This window comes from Felis catus, chromosome A2 (genome assembly GCF_018350175.1).
Source record: "Felis catus isolate Fca126 chromosome A2, F.catus_Fca126_mat1.0, whole genome shotgun sequence".
In the NCBI taxonomy this organism is placed as follows: Eukaryota; Metazoa; Chordata; class Mammalia; order Carnivora; family Felidae; genus Felis; species Felis catus.
The window spans coordinates 55,933,785-55,956,552 of NC_058369.1; the positions used below are offsets into that span (position 1 = coordinate 55,933,785).

At 52.5% G+C, this 22,768-nt stretch overlaps 1 protein-coding gene across 3 annotated transcripts in view; it reads left to right on the forward strand.

Moving 5' to 3' along the window:
* Nucleotides 1-22,768, forward strand: part of NUP210 (nucleoporin 210) — a 109,340-nt gene that overhangs the window by 14,170 nt on the left and 72,402 nt on the right. For all 3 annotated transcript variants that reach the window (XM_023250062.2, XM_023250061.2, XM_023250060.2), the window contains exons 2-8: nt 4,751-4,887; nt 6,776-6,907; nt 10,161-10,257; nt 13,811-13,961; nt 15,982-16,114; nt 21,167-21,325; nt 21,905-21,973. In XM_023250062.2, the coding sequence (XP_023105830.2) occupies nt 4,751-4,887; nt 6,776-6,907; nt 10,161-10,257; nt 13,811-13,961; nt 15,982-16,114; nt 21,167-21,325; nt 21,905-21,973 (878 nt within the window). The remainder of the gene's footprint in view (nt 1-4,750; nt 4,888-6,775; nt 6,908-10,160; nt 10,258-13,810; nt 13,962-15,981; nt 16,115-21,166; nt 21,326-21,904; nt 21,974-22,768) is intronic.

Sequence of the window (22,768 nt, forward strand, 5' to 3'; positions counted from 1 at the left end):
CCACCCCATGTTTCACCCCTTACCCCTGGCAGTCTCTCTTCGGAGCTCGAGTCCTGAGGGTACCTTTCCCTTTGTAATTCCCAACACCTTGAATGTGCTGTTTCATCCAGAATCCACTTGAACTTCACCATGACAGGGGCACATAATTGCTGGATTCTGTGGTTCTTTTGTGCCTCCTAAAAGTATAGCTGAGGGGCACCTGGGTGGTGGCTCAGTGGGTTAAGCATCTGACTTCAGCTCAGGTCACGATCTCGCAGTTCGTGAGTTTGAGCCCTGCATCAGGCTCTACACTGACAGTGCAAAGCCTACTTGCGATTGTCTCTGCCCCTACCCCACTTGTGCTCTTTTTCCATCTCTCTCAAAATAAATAAACTTAAAAAAAAAAAAAAAAAGTATGGCTGAAGCAGGCAGGCCTCAGGACGCCCCCGAAAGACTCAGATAACTGAAAAGGACCCTTTTGCTGGTAACAGAAACACCACTGGAATGACTGTCTCAAGCCCTCCTGTAGGGGGGTGGCGTGAGCCTTCCCAGCTTCACATGCAGCCCCCTGGTGCTGAGAGAAGATTCGCGGGTGAAATGGGCGGGGGGGTGGGGGGGGAACGTGGTGCGGTCTGTCCCAATCCTGGCTGTCTGCCACATCTGTTGACGTCCTTTGTCACTTTATGAGGTGCCTTCTGGCCCTCCCAGCTGCTCCGTGAGGAGGGAGCCTGGCTCCCATTGTCCCAGCTTAGCCGAGGCGAGCAGGTGCAGGGCTCACACCCCACCACACGCCCGCGCTGGAGGCTGCCCTCCCCTGCCTGCGCGGATCGCGCTCTCTTCTGGCTGGGACCCTGGACAGCCCGCTCACTGCAGGCCCGAGGGTGGGTGGGGTGGGCACCTCCTTCCAGGCGGCTGGAGGCCAGGCACGCTGTTTTTCTTATCTGGAGGCTGCACTTCGTGACCTTGTATCAGCCCCAAGTGTGAAGACGGGGAACTTTCTCTCAAGAGGGGCAAGAGCTCTCAGCACCCACCAGCTCCAGAGCTGGTCCTCGGTGGGGGGATTAGAGGATATCCCCAGGACAAGTGGTGAGCTGGGAATAGTGTTTGCCTGCCTGGCTCTCAGTCCTCTGAGCTGGCCGTCGCGTGCCTTCACCACTCACCTCGTGTGACAGTGACAGCTTGGGATGCAGCTGGTCCGCATGTTGGAATGATGAGGCCTGGGGTATGTTGGGTTACATTACAGGTATAATTAAGGTTAATTCACCCGTTGCTTGAATAGGGCTTTTTAATAGGAACTTCAAAACATAGGCATGAATCGGCCGAGCACAGCATTTTTAGGGCAGTCGACTGCTCCGTGTGATGTTACAGATGGTGGATACGTGTCCTCATACACAGACTGTACAACCCCAGGAGCGAACCCCCCGCAAACGATGGGCCCTGGGTAATGATGCTGTGTCCGTGTAGGCGCCCCAGTTGTCACAAGTGTGCCTTCTGTCCAGGGGTGTTGACAGCGGGGGAGGCAGTGCGTGTGCGGGGGTAGAGTATGGAACTTTCCACACTTAGCACTCAGTTGTGTGCAAACTTAAAAGTGCTCTAAACAGTCTATTAGGGCGCCCAGGTGGCTCAGTCGGTTAAGCGTCTGACTCTTGGTTTCGGCTCAGGTCACGACCTCACAGTTCGTGGGTTCGAGCCCCGCATCAGGCTCTTTGCTGACAGCTCAGAGCCTGGAGCCTGCTTCGGATTCTGTGTCCTCGGGGGCTTGGATTCCCTCCCTTGACGGTAGGTGAGGTTTATGTTCTGAGTACTTCCGGTGGCGGTGTTGGTCCATCTCCAGGCATCCTGCCAGCAGCTCAGCGTGGGCTCGTGATGTCTGTGCCACACAAGCATCCCCAGGTGTGTGTGGAGGTGCCACTGTGCCTGCCTGGCCCCGGGAGAGGCACTCGGTGACAAGTGGAGATAGATGTCTTTTTGGCTGTGGTTTCACACCATTGCTTTTTAGCCCCAGGCATTTTTGTTTTCTTACAAGTTTCTTTCTGAATACCCCAGATCAATGGAGTTCCAGTGAGTTTAAGCCAAGGGCTGGGAGGGGAGCTAAGACTGGTAGAACCTGCTCTGTGCAGAGTGCAGCTCCTAGGACAGTGCTGGGTGGGCACCCCTCCCCTGGGTCCTGCACGCTCCCTGAGCGCAACACCTTGTTCTCTGCTCTGCAGAGTGAATCGGAGGAGATTGTGCACCTGCTGACGATCCCCTGCTGGCTTGTCATGGCTCCCAGAATAAATCTGAGCTCTTTACTTGTGGCCCCCCGAGCCTCCCTGACCTCAGTTCCTGCCATCTCTTTGACCTCAACCCCCACCATCTCCTTCAAAGACTTTTTTTTCCGGTTTTATTGAGCTATAATTGACACAAAACATTGTATTAGTTTAAGGTGGACAACAGAATGAGTTGATACAGGTGTATGTTGCCAAATGATCACCGCAGTACATCTAGCTAACATCCATCACCATACATGGTTACAATTTCCTTCTTGTGTTGACAACTTTTGAGATCTATTCCCTTAGCAACTTTCAAACGTGCAATACAGGATTGTTAACTGTAGTAACCATGCTGTACCTTACATCACCAGGATTTATTTTACAGCCAGAAGTTTGTACCTCTTGATTCCCTTCACCCATTTCCTCCATCCCCCTGCCTCTGGCAACCACCAGTGTATTCTCTGTTTCTGTGAGTTTGGTTGCTTTTAGAGTCCACGTGTAAGTGAAATCATACAGTATTTGTCTTTCTCTTTCTGACTTACTCCACTTAGCATAACACCCTGAAGGTCCATCCATGTTGCCACCCAACGGCAGGGTTTCCTTCTCTTTTATGGCTCAGTAATATTCATGTGTATGTGTGTGTGTGTGTGGGGGGGTGTGTGTGTGTGTTCTACGTGTTCTTTATCCACTTGACCACTGATGGTCACTGAGGTTGCTCCAGTGTGTTGGCTGTTGTGAATAGTGCTGCAGTACTCACGGGGGTGCAGATAGCTTCTCAAGTCAGTGATTTCATTTCCTCTGGTTATATTCCCAGAAGTGGAATTGATGAATCCTATACGGGACTTGTATTTTTAGTTTTTTCGAGGAACCTCCATACGGTTTTCCACGGTGGCCGCCCCAATTTGTATTCCCACCGATGGTGCACGAAGGCTCCCTTTTCCCCACATCCTCGCCTTGTCTTTTTTATAATAGCCATTCTAGCGGGTGTGAGGTGATAATCTCATTGTGGCTCTGATTTACGTTTTCCTGATGATGGGACTCCAGATTTTGAAAACTGCTCAAGAAAGGCCGTTAGCGGCTTGGGGTGGTGGTTAGGAGCACAGGCTTTGGCCAACGCCTCTGGTCTCCTGGAATGGCGTCCCAGGCCTCAGATCACACTAGTCTTTCTGTTCCTGGAGCCCTCCTGGCTGCTGCCCACCTCCGGGCCTTGCCCGAACCCCTCGATCTTTGTGTGGTCTTCACCGAGACGCCTTCCCCGGAAGCTTCCATGAGCACCCTGTCTGCAGAGAGCTGTAATGGCACATGCTCACCCAGCACTTTCTGTGGAGTCTCCTCTCTGCTCACCCCCACTACTTCTCATCCCACCTTGGCCCAGGAACTGTCGTCAGCCTGTCATAGGTGGGGAGCCGTGGCACCGGCCTTGGGTCACTCCCCCAATCACACCGTCCCTTCATCCTGTCGTGGAGCCCCGTCTCTCCATGGGAAGCCATCTCCTAGATTTTGCTGGTTTATTTGCGCTGACCTGCCTTTCTTCTCATCTTTCCCCTAATGGCACCTCTGTGTGCACTGGGACTTTACGATTGTGGTTGTCTTCACAGCTGGTGATCTCCAGGTTTCGTAGGACCTGTTGGGGGGTGGCTAATGCTTGGGTGGCTGCTCTGTGCCAGGCCCGGCCCAGAGGTCATCACAGATCCACGGTGTTTCCTCCTCACCTGACACCAAAGGCAGTTTTCCCACCGATAGAGAATTATTTCCTTTCTTCCCCCAATGCTTATTTATTTATTTTAATTTTTTAGTGTTTATTTATTTTTGAGAGAGAGAAAGACAGAGAGTGAGCGGGGGAGGGACACAGAGAGAGAGACACAGAATCCGAAGCAGGTTCCAGGCTCCGAGCTGTCAGCACAGAGCCTGATGCGGGGCTCGAACTCACGAACTGTGAAATCATGACCTGAGTCGAACTTGGACGCTTAACCGACTGAGCCACCTAGGTGGCCCTCTTAGTGTTTATTTTTGAGAGGGAGGGAGAGAGAGAGAAAGAGAGTGAGAGGGCAAAGAGAGAGGGGGACAGAGGATCTGAAGTGAGCTCTGAGCTGTCAGCACAGACCCCGACGTGGGGCTCAAACTCATGAACCGCAAGATCATGACTTGAGCTGAAGTCAGATGCTTAACCAACTGAGCCACCCAGGCGCCCTGAGAATTATTTCTTGTTCCATAGAGAAGTCTTATAAGTCTTGTAAGGTGTTCCCATGTGTTTGGTCCCCTGTTTGATTTGCTCAGTGTGTGTGTGTTGGGGAGGGGAGGTCCATGTCCTTCGGTGGTCATGCTTGCGTTAGAGGGGCCTCAGCCGGGCCCCATTTCTCCCCTGGGTGTGAAACCCCCTGGACACTGCCCACCTCCACTCTGTGTTGGCGTCTGGGACGGGGCCCCGGATGGGGACCTGCAGCTCTGGCTTCTCGTCCCAGCTGTGCCTCTCGGGGTAACCCCACCCCAGAGAGTGAAGTCTCATCTTCCTGCTGTAGGTCATCGACCCGGCCGGAGGTGGCCAGTATAGAGCCGCTGGGCGTGGACGAAGCGCAGTGCTCCCAGAAGGCAGTGGTGCAGGCCCGCCTGTCCCAGCCTGCCCGCCTGACCAGCATCATCTTCGCCGAGGACATCAGTAAGAGCTCAGTGCCCTGGGACCCGTGGCGGGACAAGAGGCAGGAAGCACCTCACTGAGACATTGGCCACACAGCCTGCCCGGGCCTGTGGCAGCGCTTCCTCTCTCTTTTGTTGGGTCAGAGGATGCTCAGGCAGGAGGAGAGGCCATGCAAGCAGCACCCCCCCTCTCCACCCCCCGTCCCTCCCCCTGGCGCTGTGTCCTGTTTTCTCCCTCATGGAGGCTGGCTTTCCTTTCTTTTTTTTTTTATTTAAAAAAAAATTTTTTTTTTTAACATTTATTTATTTTTGAGACAGAGACAGAGCATGAATGGGGGAGGGGCAGAGAGAGAAGGAGACACAGAATCGGAAGCAGGCTCCAGGCTCTGAGCCATCAGCCCAGAGCCTGACGCGGGGCTCGAACTCACGGACCGCGAGATCGTGACCTGGCTGAAGTCGGACGCTTAACCGACTGCGCCACCCAGGCGCCCCTTCCTTTCTTTTAAAAAAAAAAAATTTTTTTTTAATGTTTTTATTTATTTTTGAGACAGAGAGAGACAGAGCATGAACGGGGGAGGGTCAGAGAGAGGGAGACACAGAATCTGAAACAGGCTCCAGGCTCTGAGCTGTCAACACAGAGCCCGACGTGGGGCTCAAACTCATGGACTGTGAGATCATGACCTGAGTCGAAGTCAGATGCTTGACCAGCTGAGCCATCCAGGCGCCCCTGGCTTTCCTTTCTAAATTATTATTTGTTACCCAAATAACTCTTCAATAGGGGTTGGATCAAAATGAAGAAAATTGTTGGGATTCTTTTTGTGATTCTCTTACTGCCCCATACTTAATTGACCACATCATAGTTGTAAAATGCTTAGAAGACAATTAACACTATTTTCTGTCATGCTTTCTTCCATTTAACGTGATATGAAAAGTTTTCATTTTGATAGCCATTTTTAACAGCTGAATAACACTTCCCACAGGGGGTTGTCCTGTAAGGATCCCCTTATAGTGGACATTTAGATTGTTTTCAGCTGGGCCCCATGCCCAGCATGGAGCCCAATGCAGGGCTTGAACTTAAGACTCTGAGATCAAGACCTGAGTTGAGATCAAGAGTCAGATGCTTAACCAACTGAGCTGCCCAGGCGCCCCACTTTTGGGTTGTTTTAAGTTATTTACTACCAAGGATAGAGTCCCAGTCTTACATATGAATATCTGTAAGGATTTTGATGACTGCTTTCTAACAAGGTACCATTAACAGCGCACAAAGGGTTTTATGTGGTGCCCGGAGAATGGTCAGAATGATTTTGTGTCACATGCTGTTATTTTTACACTGGAGAATTCTCCAGGCAATGCCATTTGTGTATCTTCTTTATGGGGCACGTAAAAAAGTCTGTGTGCTTGCTCACATAACCCATTTATTCGATAGTGCAGTTGATAGTCTGTGTAAAAGCACCCGTGTAAACGAATAGACAGACTCAGGGTGCAGTTCCTGATTTCAGCGTGGGGACGAGCATTCAGAACAGCCTCAGCTTTCTGGATGCTAACTCCTCATAATGTACCCTGGTCATTTAACTTAGTGGTCACACCCTGAATAAAACTAGATTTTCTCGGAGGAGTTTTCTCACACACCGCTTTAAATGCTGGTGCTCACGTTGGAGGAGTACGAGATGGGCACCCGAAATGTCTCCGAGCCCTTTCTGTGCACAGGTCCGTGCTGCCTTTTAGAAGGCCCGTGTGCTGGTCAGCGGCTTGGCTTCTGAGGGTTAGTGTGGTTCTCCCGGCCCCATCTCGGGGTGCTGGTTTTGTTGACTGCTCTCATCTTTGCCAAAATGCAAGAGCACCTGACCGGCGAGACCCTGGCGGTCGGGGCGCCGCCTTCTGTGCTGACCGGTCTGTTCCCGTCCCTCCAGCCACGGGCCAGGTCCTGCGCTGCGATGCCATCGTCGACCTCATCCACGGCATTCAGATCGTCTCCACCACCCGCGAGCTGTACCTGGAGGACTCGCCCCTGGAACTGAAGATCCAGGCCCTGGACTCCGAAGGTGAGGAGGTGCCCCTGCTTCTCTGTCCCCTCTCGTCTGACCCTGCTGTCCCCCAGGGAGGGCTGCCCCGGCCAGGATGGCGAAGCTGGCGCTGGGAAGACACCGAAGAGGTCGGGATCGCTCTGAGTGGCCCCCAGGCGCTCGGGGGCAGCAGGGCCGTGGCCGTGCCTGGCACACCCCGGCCTCTGCAGCAGTGCCTGTGAGATGAGAGCTTTGGCGTTTCCTGGAGGGGGACTCTGCGCCTGTGCACAGGGTCATGCTGGGTAGGACGCGTCTTTGGGAAGCTGATGTCCGGCGTCGTGGAGCTGTGGGATGGTGGGAGAGGGTCACGGGGTCAGTACGCTCTAAACAGTGGCAGTGTTCTCCCTGCCTGGCTTTGAGGGCCGGAGTTGGCTTCCTGGTCCAGACTGTGGGGCGCACGTGTGTGTGCGTGCGTGTGTGCATGCCCGGAAACGTCCCTGTGCCGGCCTCTGCACCATCCTTCACTTTGTTTCACTGGAGTCCGATACTGAATTGTTCTGGGATTCTTAGAAAATCTGTTCTTGGTACCGAGTGGGCTGTGTTGGCTGCAGCCCCACCTCGTGGTCGAGGAGCAGAGAGAAACCTGCCAGTTGAGATTCCTGTTGGAGAAACTAAGTCAGGCAATAGATGTCTTCCAGGCTGAGGGATCTCCCAAAAAACTTCAGCCCAGACCTTGGCACACCTTGTCTTTGAAATCTTCCCTGACCATCCCAGCTGCCTCTGCTTTAAAATAAAAAAATTCTCTAGATTGGAATTTCCCAGCCCAGGTACTATCCACATTTGGGGCTAGATAAGGATTTGTGGTCGGGGCTCCAGTATGTCGTAGCAAGTTCAGGAGCATCCCTGGCCTCCACCCACCAGAGGGAAGGAGAACTCCCCCAAGCTTCATGACCAAAAGTATCTCCAGCCATTGCCAAATGCCCCCGGGGGGTGAGATCACTGCTCTAGAGCATCTGACAGTTCCCTTGTCCCTATTTATTTATCAGGTAAGCCGCCTCACTTCTCCGAGCTGTTGTCTGGTCTGTGAAACTGAGATAGTGGTGTTTATCAGGGGGTTGCAAGGATTTGGTGGGAAGTGTGTGTGGGGCTTAGTGCCGGGCGGCAGGTAGTGGTTCTCAGTGAGCCGGCGGCTGAGCGTTTCCATCTGCTGGGCGTCCTGCCAGGTGCTTCTGTCCCCGCAGCTCAGGCTGTGGGGGAGGGGGGAGGGGCACATGCATCTCAGCAGGTGCCACTTCTCATCACCTTGGATGCAGGTGTGGAAGTGCTGCACAGCTGGGGGAGCCGACCCCAGGGAAGGTTGGAGGCTGGTGCGTGGGGGACAGAAGTCAGGACAGTTTCTTAGGGATGTGATGTTTGACCGAGCCGTCGTTCTGAAGCAGTCATAGAGGATGCTTCGCGGACTGCGTTCTAATAAAGCTTTATTTACAAAAACTTACGGTGTGCCATAGTTTGCCAAGCCCTGCCCTAGCCCACTCCGTTTTATTTCCTGTCTTATGTTGCTTAAAACAAAAAAAAAAAGATTCATTTATTTTTGAGATTCCAATACCATGAAATTCATCCATTTAAATTTAAATTCATCCAGTTCATTTTATATGCTTTTAATATATTCACAGAGTTGTGCAACCATCCCCACTCGCTAATTTTAGAACATTTTCGTCACTCCAGAAATGAAACCCGGGACCCAAGAACGGCTGCTTCCCATTCTTTCCTCTCTCCAGCCCCTGGCAACCGCTACTTTCCGTGTATAGATTTCTCTGTTGTGAACATTTCGTATAAATAGAATCATACGATGTATGGCCTTTTGTGTCTGACTTCTTTCACTTAGCATAATGTTTATCTATGTAGTTGCATGGATTTCCTTCCTTTTTATGGGTGAATAATATCCTGCTGTATGAATGGACCACATTTGTTTATCCATTCATTTGTTGATGGACATTCAGGTTGTTTCCACTTTTTGGCTGTTGTGAATAATACTGCTGGGGCCATTCGTGTGCAAGTCTTTATGTGGACATAGTTTCTCGTTTCCCCTGAGTGTGTATACCCAGGGGTGGAATTGCTGGGTCACAGAGTACCTCTGTGTTGCCCTAAAAGTGATGGCAAAGGCAGCTCCGTTTTTTGGAGCTTTTGCTGAGCACTGTTTCATCTGGCTTCTAAAATCACATGGGTGGGGAGGGGCGGGACCCCTCTGACTCTAAATGCCTTACCCTTTGCTCTGTAGAAAGGGCTTTCCTAGACCTCCGGCGTTCTATTTGGGAGCTGGCAAGACAGGGAATGTAGATGAGGACTACAGAGTGGGGGTGGGACAACAGAGCATGGTGGGGAGTGTGGCAAACCGGAGACCGTGATCCCTTCTAGTGAGGCTGGGCCAGCCACTGGTTGGTCACCAGAGAGACGAGGGCCCAGGAGGCTGGATCTGCAGACTCTTCAAGAGAACACGGAAGTTGGATTTATAGGTTGCATTTCTTAACTTGAAACAGTGGGAAATACCTCAAAAATGCAAAAGAAGCATTGACTGGATAACAGCAAAGCCACAGCTCCTAGGAGGTCAGGCCTCGGAGTGACCAGTTTTCACCCTCTGCCCTGCTGCAGGGTTTCCAGGCGGGACCAGATCTGGTACTTAGACTAAGAAGGTCTTTATGGCGTGTTAGGACCCACACTGGGTCCTGTCTCCAAAAACCATCGCCTGGTCGCTCTGGCTGGGCTCCACTCGTCCTGACGTCCTATCAGAAGGCTCACGGGCAGCAAGCTGGCACTTCAGAGCTCGGGCCAGCTGGGTGGCTTGCCACCTCCTCCACGCTGGCACCCTGGGAGTCTCAGCGCCTAGGTGGAGAGACCAGACGCTGCCCCTCATCCCCAGCTTCTTTCCCCGCAGAGGGAGGGTGAGGAGGAACCAATGGCTCAGGTCTCAGAGGCTGCGTCTAAACTGTAAAGTGCTTCCAGACGTGAGGGGTGATGGTGTCACGCACTTCACCGCGCCTGTCGTGAGCAGTCAGAGGCTGGAGGTACAGTGGGAAGAACACAGATGCTCACCTGAGACAGATTTGGTTCACATCCCAGCTTAGTCCCTCACAGTCACACGACCCTGGCCCTTTATGCCTCAGTTTCCCTTTCCTGAAATAGAGGCGTGACACCTGCTTTGCAGAAGGGTGGTGCTGAGTGCCTTTGCCCTTCCCCTGGCAGCAGGGAGTTAAGTCTGATGCATTTTTTGCTCCCCCACCACCTGCTCTTACAGGGAACACGTTCAGCACCCTCGCTGGGCTCGTCTTTGACTGGACAATCGTGAAGGACACGGAGGCCAACGGGTTCTCAGACTCCCACAACGCCCTGCGGTAAGAGGCACCTCACCTTTGCAGGAAAGCAGGAGGGGGGCCGTCGGTTGGCTGCATGCAGCTGGGGGCTTTTATCGTCACCATCACCATCCCACCTTCAGCAAGGAGCCTAGGAAAGTTCCCGGGATGCTGGCCAGCATTCCCCATGACTGACTGAGGCGGGGCGTTTCGGCTCACACAGCTGTGCCAGGAGCTTACAGCCTCTGCAGCCTGCTGGGGCACTCTCCGTGGGAAGTGGTCGAGGGGGCTGGGGTGCCCGGCTGTGAGACAGAAAACTTGTCCCAGGTAATGGAAGGCTGTCACGGGGCGCAGGGAACGGTAGCACATGGCCTCAGAGGGCAGCCCTCCCGTGGGGATACATTAAAGGGGAGACAGTTTTCGGCCAGGAGGACATTCCGGCAGTGACAGCCAGCCCTTCACAGGCGCAAGAGGCTGCGTCCCTCAGCGCTGGGGGATGCAGACGGACTCCTTATGCGACGGGCTCGTTCAGGATCTCGCCTCACTCAGTCCCCCAACCAGCCACGTGGGCTCACATACCACTGTTTTTTTGCAATTTTTCAGACCTAGAAACAAAGGTGTAAGCCACTTGTCTGGTTGATGAGTGGCTGGACCTAGAATTTGCACTCGGATCTGCGCACATCTGCACTATCCAATATGGTAGCCACTAACCCAAGCCAACCCTGGCTCTTTAAATTTAGATTCATAAAATGAAAACTCTCGCTCCTCAGCTGTACTAGCTGTGTTTCAAGCGCTTGTTAGCTATGTGGCTAGTGGCTCCTACGCATTGGACAGAGCAGATGTGGACCAGGAAGTCCTGTTGGCCAGAGAGGTGGTGGTGCAGACCCAGGGTCTGGGTTCATATCCCCTACTATATACTGCTTTGCCTCATGCCTTATTAAGTAAAATTTCCAAGTCCCTCTTGGGGGGGGAAGACTTAATTTTTTGCTGTGACTAGCCACTTATAACCTTTGTTTTTTTTTTACTTTGTTTTATTTTGATTCCGGTACAGTTAACGTACAGTGTTGTATTAGTGTCGGGTGCACGTGTAGCGATTCAGCGCTTCCGTACGTCACCCGGTGCTCCTCGTGACAAGTGGCTTCCTGAATCCCCATCACCTGTTTCACCCATCCCCCCGCACCCACCTCCCCTCTGGTAACCATCAGTTTGTTCTGTGTAGTCAGGAGTCTGTTTCCTGCTTGGCCTCTGTCTCCCTCTTCTTTTTCCCTTCCTTGGTTGTTTCTTAAATTCCACATATGAGTGAAGTCATACGGTGTTTGTATTTCTCTGGCTGACGTGTGTCGCTTAGCATTATGCTCTCGAGCTCTGAGGAAGACTTAATTAAAAAAGAAAACAAAGACTTGCAGTTATTTTCAGCGTACGGAAAAGTTGCAAGTACGGTACACAGAGTGGTGTCCCTGAAGCATTTGAGAGCAAGTTGTTGACCTCGTGTCCCTAATATTGACCGTGCACTGACAACCGCTAAGGACATTTTCCTGCGCATCTACAAGATGGTCATCAAAATGGGGAGATTGACACCGTCTGCAGGCATCGGATGCCGGTCAAACCTTGGCGGTCTATCCCGATTCTATCCTTCGTGTGAAGCAAAGAACCCAGCCAGAGCCACCTGCTGTATCCTGTCCGTTCTCTTAGTTTCTATCAGCCTAGGACAACTTCTTGCTCTTTGTTTGGCTTTTGGGACCTTGGTGCTTGTGAAGATTACAGTCCAGTTATTTTGCAGAATGTCCCTCATTTCGGGATTATCTGATATTCCCTCCTGGTTAGACTCAGAGCTTTGCGTCTTGGGCGGGAATGTCACCGAGGCGAGATTCTGTATTCTCCCGCGTGCATCTTGTCATGACTTTGTGGGTCTATCACCAACGATGTTCCCTGTCGTCACTTGGGCGAGCTGGTGTCTGCCTGGGTGCCCCACTGTGAAGTCACTTTCTTACCACTTTGCAGTTAGTAAGTATTTTGTGAGGAGTTAAGGGTCTGGTCTTTGCTTTATACTTTTAAAAGTGCAGCTCTAGGCTTTAGGGAACATCTTGGCTTTGCTCACGCTTGTCCCCATGGCACACATCCTCCTGCCCTGACGCTGTGCAAGCTGGGCTTCCCTCTTGGGTCCGAGGTCTTTTGGGAAAGGGGGCCCTCAGGCTCTGTCTTCTGAATGAGCTCTGGAATTTCTGGTGTCTCATAAAGCCAGGCACATGGGCTGTGCATCAAAGAGACCTGGATTCCAGTCCTGGTCCGAATCCTGGCCCGGTCACTTCCTGCCTGTGGCCTTAGTCAAGGAACGCAACCCATCTGGGCCTCAGCAGCTCTGTGGGTTAGCATGGTGACTGGTATTCAGAGCCCCTCTCTGGGCCTGACGCCCCAGATGCTCAGAGAACACTGGTTCCCTGCCCTGTTCTGTGCCGCCAGGTGCATTTCCCGTCAAGCCCCCCGAACTTCCAGGCACTCTAGACTTGCAGAGTGTTGACCGAAATCTAAGGCGTGAAAGCATGTTGCGACCAGAGTGTCCTGGGTTTTCATTACATTCAGGATGTGGGGCGCCTGGGTGACTCAGTCGGTTGAGTGTCTGACTTCAGCTCAAGTCATGATCTCACAGTCCGTGAGTTCGAGCCCCATGTGGGGCTCTGTGCTGACCGTTCAGAGCCTGGAGCCCGCGTCGAGGTCTGTGTCTCCCTCTCTCTCTGCCCCTCCCTCGCTCATGCTCTGTCTCTCTCTCTCTCTCTCTCAAAAATAAATAAACATTAAAAAAAATTTTTTTTTAATTCAGGATGTGACACCTAGTAAAACCAGGCAAGGAAATACATCACAGTGTAGTGCAGCGCCCGGTGGGTCTTGGGAGAATGAAAGCGTGTCCAGGGGATGCTCTTGTTCAAGTGGAAAGGCAGGCTGACTTGTAGATCGCAGGCTGCAAGAGAGAGACTGTACGGAAAGGGTCCCTCAAGCCCTGCTTCCAGCCTACACTGCAGGGAGGGTCACCGCATCCTGACTTCTCTCCCGACCTGGGGCTTCTCCCCACAGCCCAACCCCCAGAACGATAAGATGGGTGTGATCCCCTCGTCCTGACACCTGAGGGGGGGGGGGGTCATTGAGAATCATTTCCCAGCGATAGGAGCTGGCCCAGAGGGGTGGATAGAATGGAGCAGGGAGCCCTGGGAGGCTGGTGGCTTGGCTGGCACCACCCTGGCTGGCTCTGTGGTCATGGGCCCGCTTGTCAGTTTCCACGGCCCTCACCTGCCACATCTGTGAGAGAAGCATTTCGACTAAGCAGGCGGTCCTCCTAATTTGGTGTTTCCCATAACCACATGCACATTTTGACACAAGGCAGATCGCCAGGCTTCGTGTAGACAAAGACCTGGGCCAGGGGCCAAGAGTCTGTATTTTTTCCAAGGAGGTTGGCAGTTCCGATGTAGGAGGTTCAGGGACACATTTCTAAGCAACGCCACTCACAGTTAGCTCCTGGCCCTCCTAGAGGCGCCGATAGATGGTGAATATGTTAAGGTCTTTGGTTCCACGTACCAGGTCTGATGACACATTCCCTTTCCAGAATCCTCACATTCCTGGAGTCCACATATATCCCTCCTTCCTACATCTCTGAGATGGAGAAAGTGGCCAAGCAGGGGGACACCATCCTGGTGTCTGGGATGAAGACTGGAAGCTCCAAGCTCAAGGCGTGCATCCAGGAGGCCGTCTACAAGGTGGGGCCCTGGGGCTGGGGAGGTGCCGGGCTTCCTGGGGGGACACCAGGCCGGCCATGCCGCTCACACCCATGCACACATTCAGGAGTGGGAACGAGTTGCTCTGCTGTGAAAGCTTCATCGTTGGTGCCGTGGGAACTTCAGGCTGTAGTTCTATATTTCTGTTTCTTTGGTCTGGTTTTTTGGGGGCCACAGCTTTTGAGAGAGGTAGTTGGGGGAACTGGAGTACACCATCCCCAGAGTCACAAAGTAGTTGGGCTGTTGTCATTTTTTTTTTAAGTTTATTTATTTATTTTGAGAGAGACAGAGACAGCACGAGTCGGGGAGGGGAACTGAAAGAAGACGCGGGACTCGAACCCATGAACTGTGAGATCGTGACCTGAGCCGAAACCAAGAGTCGGACGCTTAACCGACTGAGCCACCAGGCGCCCTGGTCCATTGTCAGTTTTGAGGGAGGCCAGGAGCGGCAGGATTTTCATTAACTAGCAGATTTTCGACAAATACCCACCTGTCCCAGTAGAGGGATGCGTCCAAGCATTTGGGGCTCTGAAAAGATTGGGGGCTTCCTGGTATCCCCCATGCTGTTTCTTCTTGGGTCCCACTTTGAGCCCCGGGACTGGTGGTCCCATCTGTGGAGGGCTCCCCACCCCACCCCACCCCATGTCTTTCTTTACTTTCTAAAGCGGCAGGTGAGAGAACTCCTCCTGATTCACTCTTTTTCGTGGTTTAGCCAGTAGGCTGGGGGTCCTGGGGGGGTTTAGAAGCACGGGACATGCCATATCCCAGGCGTTATCCTGTAGCACCCTGCAATTAGTATTTGGAGACAGTTTGCCTCCATTTATCGGAGCCCCGGCCCAGCCCGCCCCACTGCTGAGCTGGAAAGGCACCCTTGTCCTGCCTGCTGTCTGTAAGTGGCTTCTCTGCCTGTCGTGCTAGAAAGTACCACCACCAAGCCCAGCCCAAGGCCTGTTTTTTTTTCTTTTTTGATGAGTCAAAGATACTATTTAAGCTAGCATTAAGTGACGAAACCTTTAAGATGTTACAAATGGGTCAAAGGAGAATCCCAAGAATTTAGAAATGGAAGCAGAACTTGTCAATATCCACGGGACGATGGGGCGCCTGGGTGGCTCAGTCGGTTAAGTGTCCGACTTGGGCTCAGGTCATGATCTCGCGGTTTGTGGGTTCGAGCCTCGTGTCGGGCTCTGTGCTGACAGCTCGGAGCCTGGAGCCTGCTTGGGATTCTGTGTCTCCCTCTCTCTCTGCCCCTCCCTGGCTCACGCACTGTCTCTGTCTCTCTCTCAAAATCAATAAATAAACATAAAAAAAATATCCACGGGATGAAAATCAGCCACATCTCCACCTGAGACAATGTATTTGCATTTCTGTGGATGAGAATTGTTTCCTTTGCCAAGTTTTCTCCGACGGGAAGAGTTGCCAGCAGGTCAAAGGCAGTGGAAGGTGCGGGCTCCCGCAGACTGGTAACCAGAGGGGTGCGCTGGACTCGAGATGGGGTCTTTCTCCCGTTTCAAGTCTCTCATGCCTTTTCCTGGTGAGGAGGTCGCAGTGTGGGGTGAGAGGTGGGCAGGATGGGCTGAGCACTCATCAGGGGCATGCATCTCTGCCCTTTTCAGGTTTGCCAGTGGCCCCCCAACCTCCCTGGCCTTTGGGTTTTTGCGGGGGGAGACCCCGAGCTCCTGTTGGCCACAGTGTCCGTGGATCTCGCTCCTCACTTTTCTTTCCCTTTAATTAAGATTGTACCCAGAGCTACAGTGTGCGTAATGTGAGGCTACTTGCTCGGTCCGTGTGGCAGTAATACGTGGCCTGCTGTTCACACCGGGTTCCCCTGGGGTTTCGGGGGACTGAAGGTGTGGGGCTGGGAGCATTGCCTTGTTTCTGTCTCCCTAACTTCTCGGTCCGCACACGAGCATCCTGAAAAGTTCTAGATTCTCTTTCTCTTGCCCACACTGCTCTCCGTTCCCCAACCTCACCTCACCTTCCCTGCTCTCCTCCGTCTTCCAAGCACGTGCACCCTGCGGAGGTCAGGCTACTGATCTTGGAGAACATCCTTCTGAACCCAGCGTACGACGTCTACCTGATGGTGGGGACCTCCATTCGCTATAAGGTGCAGAAAATCAGACAAGGAAAGATTACAGGTGGGTCGCTGACTCTGCGGGGGAATCACGGCAGAGGCTCCCCTTTTTATTATTGTGGTAAAATACACATGGCATAAAATTTCCCATTTTGATGCTTTTTAAGCGTTCAGTGGCATGGAGTACACACATGTTGTCGTGCAACCATCACGACCATCCGGCTCTGGAACTTTTTTCATCTTCCCAAGTTGAGACTGTTTTCATTCAACACCAACTCCCCATCCCTCCCGCCTCCCTCAGTCCCTGGCACCCACCGTCCTCCTTTCTGTCTCTCTAGAGACCTCAAGGAAGTGGAATCCTACCATATTTGTCCCTTTGTGACCAGCTTATTTCACTTAGCCATGATGTCCTCAAGGCTCGTCCTTGTTGTAGCCAGTGTCCGAATTTCCTTCCATTTTTAAGGCTAAAGAGTAGTCCACTGCATGGGTATTCACGTCTGTTGAATGTTTATCTCCATTCACCTGCTGATGGGCACTTACTGCTTCCTTGCCTTGGCTACTGTTAGTAAAGCTACTCTGAGCACAGGAGTGAAAACATCTTTGCGAGATGCTGCTTTCAGTCCTCTTGGGTGTGTGTCCGTCCCTTTGTTTTCAGAACGTCAGAAGCTGTGAACCTCACATGGGAGTGAGTCTTGCCCTCGGCCTGCCACTGAGTGCCGGGCAGCCTTGGCAGGCCACTGTCCCCCCTTGGGGCTCAGTTTCTCCATCAGAGCCCTTGAGGCCTTTCTGTCTGTGCTGTGAGGGCAAAACTACTTAACGGATGTGCATTTGTTCTGGAAGTTCTAGACGGCCTTGGACCTGGGATGCATTTTATGTGATGAGCATTCTTCATGCAGCACCAGTCCTCCTAAGAATTATTACTGTTATTATCCTTTTTTAAAAACATTTACCCATGTTTCATGGTCAGAGCACAGGATGTTAAGATCTTGGGCACAGGAGTGTCACCTGTCCATCCGAGGGCTTTGATGAGTGTCTGGGCAGGTGCCTCCCTTAGGTTGGAGGGTCACTCTGTGATGCGGGGTGCATAGATGCTTCAGTATCCAAGAAATTTGGGTTTTTGTGGCATAGATGGGGTCCTCAAAGAGACTGCCTCACCTCAGAGCAGTGGATCCGGTCAGAAGCCACTGTGTGGCTCTCTGCCCTCAGACCACAGAAGCTGAGAAACCAACCCCTTCTGCATAGGACACAGGGTGGGGGCTGAGGGCTGAGCCCCAACCAGGGAGGGCAGTGAGCATGGTTAAGGGTGGATGATTTTTTAAAAAAAATTTTTTTATGTTTATTTAATTTTGAGAGAGAGAGGGACAGAGACAGAGCATGAGCAGGAGAGGGCAGAGAGAGAAGGAGGCACAGAATCCGAAGCAGGCTCCAGGCTCTGAGCTGTCAGCACAGGGCCCGACGTGGGGGCTCAAACCCACAGACCGTGAGATCATGACCTGAGCCGAAGTCGGACATTTAACCCACTGAGCCACCCAGGCACTCCAATATTTACTCATTTTTTGAGAGAGAGACAGAGTGTGAGCAGGGGAGGGAAGAGACAGAGGGAGACACAGAATCCGAAGCAGGCTCCAGGCTCCGAGCTGTCAGCACAGAGCCCGACGTGGGGCTCGAACCCACGGACCGCGAGATCATGACCTGAGCCGAAGTCGGACACTTAACTGACTGAGCCATCCAGGCGCCCCAAGGGTGGGTGATTTAATTAAGACGACTGAAGAGCTCACCCTGAATGAGTTCAGGGGCCATAGTTCAGGGGAACGGCACATCCCAAGTACCCAGGAAGCTTGTGGGTTTAGTGACTGCTATAGACATCAAAGAATTGGAACACACAAGAGATACCCCAGGGCCGGAAATAGTCATGTTGCCTCCCTTTCATCAGTGAGGTAATGAGATGGAAAATTCGTCCAAAGATAAACACACCTGTGTGATTGATGGTTGTGGTTGGCACAGCTCTGGAGAGGATTCCAGACAGATGCCTTGAGAACTGAGCCAGCCAAGGCCTGCCGTGAACAAGTCATATAAACGGAAACTCTGTCCATTCATTTTAGATGGATTTGTTGTTTTTTTTTTAATTGAGATATAATTCACATCACTGTCATGCGAAACAAGTTGACTAGACAGGAAAGCCAGGACTGATGGTGTTACAGGGGACATGAATTTCAGCCACTGTCTGTCTTGCATGACATCCTGCTTTGGCTCGGAGAATTATAGGTTAGAGGACAGTCACGTGGATTTATTAGCATGTAGATAATTGTAACCCCAAGTTTATTCTTTCTGGGCTTTTTTTTTTTTTGCGGTTTTCCTTCCTTAAAAATATAATTATTTTTACTTCCATGTTGCCCTATGTCCTGCCTCTCTTTATTTGGTGCTCGCTGTCTTGCAAGCCCATTTATTGAGCACCTACTGTGTGCCGCAGCCTGCTGGGTGCTGTGTATGCGGCCCAGGTCCCTGCCCTCCTGGAGCGCACAGCCCAGCAGTCAATCCAATGATTACCCTGCAAACATGTTACAAGTGGGGGCCGGTGAGGGAGGAGAGGGGCTCTTGGAGCTCATGACAGGAGCCTCGGTGTTGCCTGCAGACCAGTGGGGGCCGCAGGCCCCTCCCCTCGGTTCTCCACCCTGTTGGTGTTTGTGTTGCTTGCAGACCTGGCTGGCACAGTAACCACACCATCAGACAGAAGAAACCCTAGAAAGGACAATGCTGACTGAGGGCAGTGGAATAGTGGAAATGACTGAGCTAAAATGCACTGAAGCTGGGAAAACCAACCACATAGACGGGTGTCTGTGTCCCAGGTGGTGAAAGACTTGGAACCCAGCACACCCTTGAGCTGTGCTTCCCAGCACTGAGTCACACGGGCTACGTGAGCAGGTGCTGGAGTTGGAGGCAGGGGAGTGAGCCCCCCACGGTCCTGGGCTCAGGCCCACTTCCCCAGGAGCTCCGTGAGCCTACACGGGGTGGGTGGATTAGGAGCATGTCTGGAGCATTAGACGGGGTCCGGAGGGGTCCCAGAGCCTGTCTCCTAGAAGCATGTGGGCCTCTTGGCTTACAGAGGGGCAGCCTTTGGGGATGGCCCTTTCCCCTCTGCAGACGGTAGACGGGCTGGTCTCGTGTCCCAAGAGCAACCTTCCTATGTTTCCAGACAGATAGTGACCCTTAGTATTCAGTGCCTCTTAGAAGCAGCTAGTTCTGCGTTTGTAAGAGGTGTTTAAGGAGTCAGACAAGCCCCTTATTTTCGTTGTCTTAGGCTTTTGTAAATACGTCGTCGTGCAAGATCTTGTGAGAATCAGTATATTCCCTTCCCAAAATGGCCTATTCGTTTGGAGAACTTTAGATAAGGGAGGGAGCTAGTGCTTCATAAAACAACATGAAGTAATACTGCTCTATTGAGCAGCGGCATTATTTTATCATGGCATGGATCCTTGACGTGCTGCTGCTGTTTTCTGAACATACGGTCTGCAAGCATCACAGCCCAGCTTGGCTGGGCTTCCCCCAGTTAGACACAAGAAATGGGCTGTGTGTTCGCTAAGGGATTCTCAGTTCTAGTGTGCACTGGAATCCCCTGGAGAGCCTGTTCAAACTCTGAGCACTGGGCCCCCAGAGTTTGATCCAGAAGCTCTGGGGTGGGGCCAGTCATTTGTAGTTGGCAGGTGACGCAGATGGTCCAGGGACCACGCTTTGAGAGTCTCTGCTTGAGAGCAAGTTCTTGGGGGCTTACTGGAACACACAGAAGATACCCTAAGACAAGAAATAGACCAGTTGCCTCCCTTTTAGAGTTCCCATTGGAATCCTTGGGGATTCTGAAGGATGCTCGAGCTGCAATTCCTCCTGGTCCTTGTCCTGGACGCCTCCTGTGGCAAGGCCCTGAGCCGGGACCCAGAGATGAGCAACAAGCAGGGATGCTGTCAGCAGCTCTCTGCTTTCTCTTTTCTCTCTCTTGCCGGAGGGCGGGGACGTGGCAGCACCTACAGGCTCCACGAGTGGGTTGCTGGGTAGGAAATTTGACGGACCAGGGAGAAGTCATGTGAAAGTGCTTGTGGTCTCTTTGGTTTGAATCCCAGCTCTGCCGCTGTCTGCTGTGGGACCTCCAGCGGGCTTCTTGTCCTGACTTCTGCAGCACCACCATCTTGAGGGTGTGGGCATCAGTAGTGGCTGTTTCAAGGGTTGTTGTGGGATAAAATGGGGTAACGTGCACATCAAACACCAGGCGCAGTCCTGCCACATCTCAATTTCGTGGTCAGTGGCAGCCATTTGTATCAAAAGTGCTCGTGGCCACTACCGTAGTGTGGAAAATGGATGCAGGGGTGGTGGCTTTTGTGGAACCCCTTATGTCCTTGGGGAAATTGTTTTTCATCCTGGTCCAGAATGAGCGAGTTCTCTTCTACAACATGACACAGAGAGGGGAAGCATTGATGGATGGGCAGGATGGCAACAGAGAGAATTCTAGGCTGAGCTCCCAAAACCCGGTGGGAAACCACGGATTGGTGCCTTTTTGGAAACTCCCAGAGGATGCACAGATCCAGTGAGCCCCATGCTGGACCCTTAGTGCAGTAATAGAGTTCATTTAACTCCTGTATTCTGTAAGCAGTCTGCAATTGGAGTCGGAAGCCGTGCTTCATTAAAAAAAAAAAAAAAGGCAGTTTACAGCAGTCACTGAAAAACTGATTGTCTCTGAAAATTCATGGAGAGTGTCAGCTTTCTCCACAGGCATTGAGCATAATGTTAAAATTAAAAGGGTTGATAAGATATAACACTGTATGTTAACTATACTGGAATTAAAGTATTGAGAAAGCTAAGCAAAAGAAAGAAATAGGAAGGAAGGAAAGAAGGAGGGAGGGAGAGGGAAGGGAGGGAATGGAGGGAGGGAAGGAAGGGGGGGGCAGAGAGGGAAGGAGGGAGGGCAAGAAGGAAGGAAAGAAGAAAGGAAGGAAGAAACAAGGAAAGTCCATCCGTTAAGCAGCAGCCCTGGGAGACGCTTCCAGGGATTTGGGGTGGGACTGCCACATTGGCTACTAACGTTTCCTGTCTTTGCTCTTGTCTCCCCTTTTTGACTCCGGGTGGTCAGAGCTCTCAATGCCTTCCGAGCAGTATGAGCTGCAGCTTCAGAACAGCATCCCGAGCCCCGAGGGAGACCCGAGCCGGCCCGTGGCTGTCTTGGACCAGGACACGTCGATGGTCACTGCAGTGCAGCTGGGACAGAGCAACCTGGTTCTCAGCCACAGGAGTACCCTTTTCCCTGGCCAGTCTGCAAGTGCATATGTGTGCCCCACGCGGGATATCTGCTGTTGGGAAGCCCTTTTTCTCCCTGAAAGCTTGGCTAGGCTAAAAATAACCCTGTTTTCCCTCAAGGTCTGACAATCAGAAGGAACCGAAATAGCAACACGGCCGTGTAGAATTGCTCACCTCGGTGGGTGACTCACCGGAGAGGCTCCCCGGATGGGAGGTGGTGGCAGGAGCTGAGCCGTGCTCCTCGCCTCCGGAACCGTCTTGGGCGTGGGCAGCCTCATCTGAGGGGCCTGGCCGCGGCTGTTTCCACACTGGCACATGGGTTGTCCCCGTCCTAGACCTGCTCCCGTGGTCTCCAGTGTCTCTTGCAGAGATCCACCTTTGCTCATATAGGAAGTGTGCTGGGCCCTTGGGTTCTGGAAAACGGCCTTGTTCTATTTGGCCTCAGGCGAGCAAGCTTTCATCCCCTCTCCTTTGCCTGTGATGTCTAGATGGTAATCAAGTCATCCAAGCCAGCTGAATCCTGCCAGCCGGTCTGTTTTCCTTCCTATGTTTTGTTCCTTAATTAAGAATTCAGGTATCCGCATGCAGGGTGCTTCTAGATTACCCAACAGCACCATCTACGTGGTTGAACCTGGATACCTGGGTGAGTTGGGTCATCGTGGGTCCCCCTGGATGTTGTTTATTTATAGGAGTTAAAAAATACAAGTAAAGGGAATGGCTCCCTAGAAAGTGCTTCAGTCTGGCCAGCTCTGCCAGTCCTTGTCCGGCCGCTCCCTAGTCCTTCCCCCAGTGATGCACAGACAAGCAGAGGGTAGGCCAAGGTCAGGGTAGGTGACCGGCTCAACAGAGACAGAAATATTTCGGTCGAGTCAGTAGGGCTTTGTCCCTTCCTGGGTTTTATTCCAAGGCTCCGTCCAGACCTGACCGTGGCTGTGGCCATTTGGAGGTCAGGGGTCCCAGTGGGCAACACAGTTACAAAGGAGCCCCTAAAGCAGTGTGGCCCTTGGTAAAAGTCTCAGTGGGGAGGAAGGGGAGGTGTTTCGGGGAGGAAGGGAGGAATCTGCAGTTATGGAGGACCTATAGGGGCAGAGCCGGGGCCCAGGGGCTGCCGTAACTGACTGCAGCTTGGCAGATGTCCGCGACACGTGTCACCCCTGGTCACAGTGACGGTGCTTCCTTTGTGTTTCCTCGGAGTTGACTCCTTGTTGAGCGTACTGAACTGGTTCAGGCCAGGCAGCACTTGACTGTCACGCGGCAACCCCTTGGGTCCTCTTGTTAGCCACCACGTGAGCTTGCTGCTTGGTGCGGACCCCAGCTGACCGTGCAGTGACACCTGGCAGGGGAGCCCTGTGTGTCTCAGGGACTTCATTTATTCAGAAAGATTTTCTTGGTACCTTCCCTCTGTCTCGCCTCTGCTGGGCATCGGGGCTCTGGAGGG